Source organism: Loa loa (genome assembly GCF_000183805.2).
Source record: "Loa loa unplaced genomic scaffold supercont3.551, whole genome shotgun sequence".
Lineage (NCBI taxonomy): Eukaryota > Metazoa > Nematoda > Chromadorea > Rhabditida > Onchocercidae > Loa > Loa loa.
In genome coordinates, this window is record NW_018108731.1 from 1 (window position 1) to 8,282 (window position 8,282).

The 8,282-nt window shown below is 35.8% G+C and overlaps 2 protein-coding genes across 2 annotated transcripts in view; both read right to left on the reverse strand.

The window, feature by feature from the left end:
• Nucleotides 1-729: 729 nt before the first annotated feature.
• On the reverse strand, nt 730-3,491 carry LOAG_10593 (hypothetical protein). Its single transcript, XM_003146117.2, has 9 exons — nt 3,273-3,491; nt 3,065-3,192; nt 2,900-2,972; nt 2,427-2,525; nt 2,114-2,212; nt 1,880-1,978; nt 1,574-1,733; nt 1,078-1,197; nt 730-890 (listed from the first exon to the last, which is right to left on the reverse strand). The coding sequence occupies exons 1-9, from the start codon at nt 3,411-3,413 to the stop codon at nt 763-765; spliced, it is 1,047 nt and encodes a 348-aa protein (XP_003146165.1). The 5' UTR covers nt 3,414-3,491; the 3' UTR covers nt 730-762.
• Nucleotides 3,492-7,609: 4,118 nt separating this feature from the next.
• LOAG_18815 (Sirt1 protein) overlaps nt 7,610-8,282 on the reverse strand; it is a gene marked incomplete at both ends in the record, with an annotated part of 5,708 nt that continues 5,035 nt past the window's right edge. Inside the window, one exon of the mRNA XM_020451478.1 lies at nt 7,610-8,014. Within this exon, the coding sequence (XP_020304734.1) occupies nt 7,610-8,014 (405 nt within the window). The remainder of the gene's footprint in view (nt 8,015-8,282) is intronic.

Consider the following 8,282-nt stretch of genomic DNA (forward strand, 5'->3'; position numbering starts at 1 on the left):
AGCACATTTTCCAGGATGGATGATCACCACCTTTCTATGATTGTGTTATGTGGTGAACTTGCCCTAGGCTTCCGCAAAAGAAGAGTCCCAAAGAGGAGCAAGGAGAAGCACAAGATGCCCTGAAGCAATACCTCAGCCATGGCCATATAGGCTACCATCAATGTCCACTCTGACCTCAAGTTGGGAGACAATCATTCATATCGCCTCTGCTTCCTTTGAGAATACAAAAAGAATCAGCTTTGAGGACAAAAGATAAGCAAAAAGAATTGTATTTAGCCAATACCGTCTAAAAAGACTTTCCGTTGTGCCTTTTGCAATCGAACTTGTACATCCTGCATTGACCTTCTTAGCCTTCATCAGCTTGCCTTCAACAAGCATTGGTTAGCCCTTCACACATTGTTCGAGAAGCCTAGCCACGACAACGACAAGGACTGATGTGAAAGGCATCGCAACAGTCGTCCAAATTGAAAAGAGTGAAGTGATACATTTTTGTTAAAAAAATAGGCAAGAAAAGTGGAAGATAGTATAGACAGAAAGTTAAACGTTACAAGACTACTCTTCGCTACGATTCCTGTTGACAATAATGGGCGTAATAAGAATAAGGAAAGTGGAGACAATTATTTTTGGAACAGAGAAATGAGCATCTGAAAAGATATGCTGAGAACTAAATAACAAGTACCTTAATAATAATATCACTGATGAATATAGCATTATTTCCTTGCTGTCCACAACTAAGAGAAAGAATACATAAAGCGGAAATTTTTAGAAGGGATTTACTTTCGAGAATGTCATCCCAATCGACTCACTAATACCATGCCGACTAAAGTTCAATAATACGGTGATGCATCGTGCTGAACTTCTGCTTGCATCCTCCATTAGCGGTCGATGATCTGTTTAATGACCACATATTATACCGGATTTAAGCTTTTTCCCAAAGAGATGGCATATTTTACTTTCTTGGATCACCGAATAATCCAAACCCTTTACATTTAGGAATATGAAACTGTTTATGAAACCATCGTGTCAAGAATCTAGTAGTCAAAGACGAGTAAATAAAACAAGAATAAAGTCATTTACCTACAGATACAACACAGAAAACCTCAGAATTTCCGTTGTTGACCAGCATAGTGTTCAGTCTTGTACATCGTAAAACCGTAACTTCTAACAGACCCGTTGTTTTAATATATTCGAAAGCACCTGAAACAGATCATTTTGCTATGAAAATATAGTTCGGTACAAATGCAACAAACATTGCTACTAAGAAAACAATGGCAATCTTTACAAACACTTCATGATACCATTTTACACCAGTTAGTTCAATTCGTCAAACTCGTAAGAAATTCCGTCAAATTGTTCGTTTAAATACATTATTTAATTAGAATATCAGCCTAAATCGCTTACTTCAAGCTTAACAATCTTCTGCTTATAGTTTTTGAAGCACATATCCCAAATTTTTAGATCCTCACCTTACCTTACACAGTAGTAAGATGATAGGATTTCTCAGACCATAATAAATCAAACGAAACCATGTAATTATTATGATATTTATATTTGAAGATTGCTGAAAAGTTACCTATAGATGGGGAAGGTTGATATAAGGGATTAGGAAATAGAGGACGATATCGAATCTTGTAGTTTGGCCAGACATGCTTGCGTTGAACCATATGTCTAAGTTTTTGTGTGATGAAAGGTATGAGGTGTTTCACTTGTTTGCCTTGCCACTGTGAGTCAATCTGAAAAGCATCACGTTGCTTTGAAGATGTAATGAGTTGACAATTGTCCCATGTCTACAATTTCTTGTATTATCATTACCATATGTAACAAAAAAAAAAAATAAATATATGAACATTGTTATCAAAAATCACAACACAAAACTTACTTGGAATTCCAACATCGGCATATCAACAAATGCAAAGACCCAATGAGTAAAAGGCTCACGAGTCAGCTTCAACCGGATTTTGCCAGAAAGACGAGTAAGCTAAATGCAGTAATAAGTTAAAAATTATGCATAGTGCTCAATCTTAATGATGCAAGAAATTAGGATCAAACCTGATCGATCAACACCCAAAGTTATTTGAAATACTTCCTGACAACCAAAAACTTAGATGGAAACCTTGATCGATAGCTGCGCAAATCGCCCAAACAGCATACAAACATCAACGGAACTTTGAAAACCTCCACTGTAATCTACATCGACAAGAAGTTTTAGTGTCTGAAAAAGAACATTTCTCCAACATATTTATGTCTCGATGGTGAGTGTAATCAATCCATTTCAATACTGAAAACAATTTAACTTTGATAGTCCAAATGTTTTGTACATGAATATATAGTAGCAAGTCGTCACTCAAACAAACGTCGATTTACTTTGCATTTATTTCCATTTTTTGGAATATGAGACACAAAATTTAACAATGAAGTGAAATTACTTTAAAATTCTCATCTCGCAACAGCTCATAGTCCTCTACACGTACTGATTTGATCACGGGAGATCTGCAGCCAATCGATAAATCCCTAATACGAATGTCCTAGAACGCAAACGCTTTAAGAAAGAGAAGAAAAATGTTTTCTGGAGATTATAAGTTAGCTTCAATGGCTTGAAAAGTTCATTTAACCCGTATTTCAAAACTGCTATTTTAGGATTTCATCAACATGAACCTACGATTATTTCCTAAGTTTTACCATTACTTTTGGTAAATCTTCCCTTCACTTGAAAATTAATTCTTTAAGAAAGTGATTTCACTGATTACAGAGCAGTTAAAATTGTGATGGAAGTGATACACCGATGGATGGTACAGCTTCCAGAGCTACTAGGAAAGAAGAAGGATTAGCAATAAACAAGAAGAGGTGAATCTGATGTGGCTGTATTCTTTTTAACATCACTTGCACAGATGAAATGAACCTGTATGAAACGACCAGCGGTATTTCGAGTAGTTAGATCACTAAGTTCCAATTGAAGCTTTTTGTGGATCCACCTGTACGATACGAAAAACACGTGATCTGGATTTACATGATTTTAATATCCAAATATGATCATAGGTATTTATAAGGAATGTGGTTAAAGTACCTTCTTAATCGGCGAGTATCCTTGTGCTCTTGAAACAAAAAGTGAAGGATAAGACTCAGATTGAAGCATGATTCCCACTCGAAAGTTCGGCTTCCACCATCCCCTTCCTTCAAGAACTGTCTCAGTTCCTAAAAACCATCTCCTTAAGTAAAAGAAAACAATATGCACTATGCTACTCTTCTCAAGAACTGAAAAAGAATTAAATTACCTCAGGAAGGCGAAGTGGCTGAAACTGATCAGCAAATATGGCATGTGAAGAGATTTCACCAAAGGGATTGAACAACAGTACATAAATGAAGAAAAGCATTAAAACCGCGCCAACAACGACGCCCCATAAGAATACTAACATTTACATCAGTGTTAGTATCACCACCATACAATATTTACCCAATTTCTTCAATTATTTCCATCCTAACAGTAGCTGAAAATGCAGTTATCAATTACTAATAGAAGCTTTCATCCTTTAGTATAATGTTACCAAGGGTAGCTGGTGGCTTTTTAATTTGTCAGAGATTACAAACCAACTTCCATTTGTGGAATTACAGTTAAACTTTCAGGGTCATGTCAACGAACACCAACCATGTGTCAATTACACTGACGTCTCTCTTTAGTTTTTCTTTCACTTCCTAAGCAGCCCACCCACAAAAGAGCTGGTCGCAATTTGATTTCGCAAGTTTACTTGCCTTGAGATATCGTAAAACTCGGAGATTAAAAACAAAAGTTAGTAGCTGAGTTCTTACTGGACGACCTCCGCACTACATGCTGTCAACGAAAATGCTTTCTTGCAAGAGTCCACCTACTGCAAAATACCACTCGTACACTGCAGGGATATCCTTGTTGCAGGCAAGGTTACGGTATGGCTAGATGGTATCATAGAATAGTTAATTAGGATTTTAATTCAGAGCACTGAAGGAAAGTTTATATAGTTATTCACTTAGTGTTTATAGTTATTTACAAATTAAGTATCTATCCATCGATTACTATATCTCCCATCCTTCTATTATCTGCTTAAGGCGTGGGTAGATTAAATTAGTTATATGTTTCCGTGAAGAAGTTAGAATAATTTCCCAGTTACAAATCACAACATTAATCTAGTTTAAGCTGTATTATTTCGAGAGCAGTGACTAATCATTTCACTGAAGAGGTAATTTACAGCTGTCAATTTGTACACAAATGACATCAAACAGATACGCGAGACAGTTTATGTTCTCAGAATGGTTTCATTCATCCAAATTCACCATCATTTCACTTCCTGACTTCTAATAAGGAACTACTACCTTTTAACTACATTTTATTCCCTTTTTACACTTTATTCAGTGCTTCTGCGCTACAGAGATAAGTTGTTCTGATGTCTTGATGTGAGATCCTGTGTAGTAAACTGTAAATCATAATTTGAGGAATTTTGGGGAATCAACTTCCTAGAAAACTTATAGCGATAGTGCATAAGCGTGCAATATTTTAGCAAAATAATCTCCTATGCATATTTCTGAAATAATATAACGACCGTATGCATTTAAATCACTCAAATGCAAATATTAAAGTGGATAGATTAGTTCCGGTTATCTTTCGTTCCATACCCGTAAGGAGCAGCGTTACTTACTACCAGTATCTAAAAAACTTAAGACTAAACTTATAATGTGGACCTTGCAGCAGGTTATGATGATCAATTTCTCACTAGAATTCTTTCCCGCGTACTGCTGACGTACTCCTTGATGTGTCTTGATGTCGAGATCTTATTTAGTAAAAAAATGTTGGTGTTTTCACTTGGTAAAAGAAATGCACTATGTGATCTCCAGTTCTTTCAGAAACTGCTACTTTGTTAATTACAAGCAAATCACGTGGAACGTTGGATTGTGGATAAGAACATTCCAGTCTAAAAGTGCCCGGAGTTTACATTAGACTAGGTTCGTGAATGATGTTATAGAAACAGCTCATACGTTCAATCTACGAGAAATACGGCAGGTGACGATAGTATCTGTGGGACTAGATCCATGTTATGGTGAAAGCAATATAATGACAAAACCATCAGCACGTGTTGAGATTGAAAACCCTTAGCTGACAGACTTAACAAAGTTTTTTAAAAAAGACCGACTCGAATCTCACTTCGAAGTTTATGTGCCTACGGACACATCTAGAGTGATAACAGGGAAATAAGGTTCAAAATCAGGAAGGACAGCAGTATCTCGCATATTTTTTCTTTTATTCTTCATAAGAAAATGCGCAAAAAACACACAAAATTACAATGATCTCAAACATAGGGAAAATCAACGAGGTTACTGTCGCTAAACCAGCTGCAATAAGATAATTAGACGAAGTATAAAATAAATTCATTGGCAGTATAACCACCTATTCTACATTACCACTCGTTTTTGGCTACTATTTCGAGAAAATAGTGTTCATTTACATCGGCAAAACCACTACCTTAAAAATACTCCAGCCATTCCATCTAAATCTCATTATGTAGGAAGTCGGTTCTAGTTCTACTGATTCTAAACTTTATGAGACTTATAAGCACTGGACTTGAAGTTCAATTTTTAACGTAGACTCCTGCGTTAAAAAAGGAAAAAAAACTGGACAAAGACTTCCAACACCTATGGCATTACATTAATACCGAAATGTTGAACGAACCGTAACATCTCGGATCACTTCGTTTTTTTAACCAAACAAAGTTAGGAAATATACAAGAAACAGTACTGTCAATTTACAAGGACAATTTCTGATAATGAACTAAGTCCGCATAGCCAAAAACGAATACAGCGAAGGAAAATAGGTGAAACTATTTTGGATCGGTAAGAGGAGATAAAATATCCAATTTGACTTCAAGTTTATCCCCAGGACATGACAACTTCATCCAGAAAAACCTGAGGACAAGTAAACATATTATACACACTCCACAAAATGCACTTTCTCCACAGATAACGCGAAAAAGTTTGTACTGTACAACTTCAAATATCATTAACTACAGTCCGGCCATATTCTCTGATACCGGATAGCTGTAAAAAATGAAAAATGCAATGAGTTATGGCCAGCGAAGATGAACACAACCCGAAACATGAATCATCTCCCAAGAACCCCACGTTCGTTCACAAAAATGAAACATTCTATTTGTTGCATAAATATGCCCGGAAAAAAAAAATCAACTATCAACTTCAGTACAAGATCAACTTAAGAATTTCATTACAAAGAACACTGGTTTAGCATATCGCAACTATGTATTTAGCTCCCAACACATTAGCGGAGCTCGCAGCACAAAAAACATTCTTCAAACCCAGACATGAACTATTTTCCTTTCAGCTGCTCCAAGTTACATGCCTTCAGATAATTTTCAAAAGCTGCAACTGAATGCATCAGGTCATTTTTCTAACCTCTACTTCCACTTCCACAATTCAATAAAAGAAATCTAAAAATGAAGGCAAAATAAATTCATAATTCTGCAATGTTCCGCAATGCCATCAAAGAGTGACTACACTGTAATTCCTTGGAAAAACAAGAACTCTAATGAAAAGTACAGCATCTACACTCAGAGAAGCATGACACCAAGAAAAATACTACAATCAGTTCACAGTTATACATCCTTCGCGACTCAATCATCAAAAAATCCAAAGCTACAAAATGACTAAAAAAAATGATCAATAAATAAACATATGATACATTCGATAGTTATTATCGAGAAAACGTTCTTTATAATGACTACATTAATGGCAATGGTAATGCCTTTTTCCCCCCCAAAAAAAACGGATTTTTGAAAACGGAGATTTTCTCTCAATTTATTGAATATAACTAGTAGCACAAATTCGTTTCCTCCATTAAGTGCTTTTACAACAAAACATACACACTGTACATGCCCAATAGTGATGGCAATACTGCGGTGACAATTATGAACACTAAGCAAATTGGAAGGAAAAAATTAAGCTTCATAAACAAAGTGCACCTGATAAGAATCCTTGACTTAGCAAGCAAGCGACAATATGCAATGCTTATTTGGAGCGAAAGCCCGTAGAAAGCGTAGAAAGCAGGTGAAATGTTTTTAAATTACTCCCTGTTGCTATAAAAAATGTTTAAACCTTCATTCTCACTATGTAAACATGTTGGGCTGACTTGCAAATAAAGCATGGCAAATTTTAACAGGTTTCAATCGAATGAGAGCAACCTACAACAGTGAATATAGTTTGCAAACCTAACTGCCTTTACAAGACATTAGATGAAATGGACGAAAAGCATAAGCCTGCGGAAATGTTCCAGCAAAATAAATCAGAGATAAAACAGTTTCAACATGATTGATTTCCATACGGAAAGCATTTGTACTTTGTCTTCTTTTTGAAAAAGAAAAAACACATCAATTTCTTTTAGAACCACCTCCAACAATATTCGAAAAATAAGAAATCCCCAAGCAAATACCCAGCACCATAAACTGTTCGGAAGACTACTGAAGTCTTCGCCATTATTTAAAAAAAAAAAAAAAAAAAAAAAGACGTAGAGAATGAATGAAGAACTATAAACAGTTCAAATCAAAAAACAAATGTACAGTGGAATACAACTATAAAGTTACAAAACTAAGTGATTTGAACTACTGGTCCTGACCAAACCGTGCTTAGTCTCTTCCCCCACTGGAACAGCGATCGCTTGCAAGAAAGGTTTTAATCGTACGCTTAATTTGTTTCCTGCGTATGAATTTTCAGCATCATGTTTCGTCTCCAAATCCATTCTTGGTGGGCAAGAGCTGGATCTTTCATCACTCTCACTACCAGCTCTTATAGAAGATTCTTCCAACGACATCGTTCTAACGCCAATATTACAATAGATTTCTTCCTGATTTGTTGCGCTTTCTCCGGATTCCGAACTGCTTGATGCAGGTGAACTGTGGTAGTGCTCCGAAAGCTGACGAAATATATCATCGTCTTTATCGTAATACATTTCTGCACCAGGGAATATATTTTTGTTCGGTACTATCTAAAAAAGTCAATATATACTAGAATAGTGAGGACATGCATTTCTGCAAACAAACCGTATTATTAATATTACGTCCTTTTTGGCATCAGCCCAGAAAAAAAAACAGATTTCGGCACCACCAAAATGTTGGGACATTTCTATCTTTTCTCTTTAAAATTAACTATTCAACGCATTCATTGAGCACTTTTGACATCTTATATGATTTCTCATATCTTCTACATTCTGGGATTATGACTTTTATTACGGTCAGTTTTTTTTTTTTTAACTT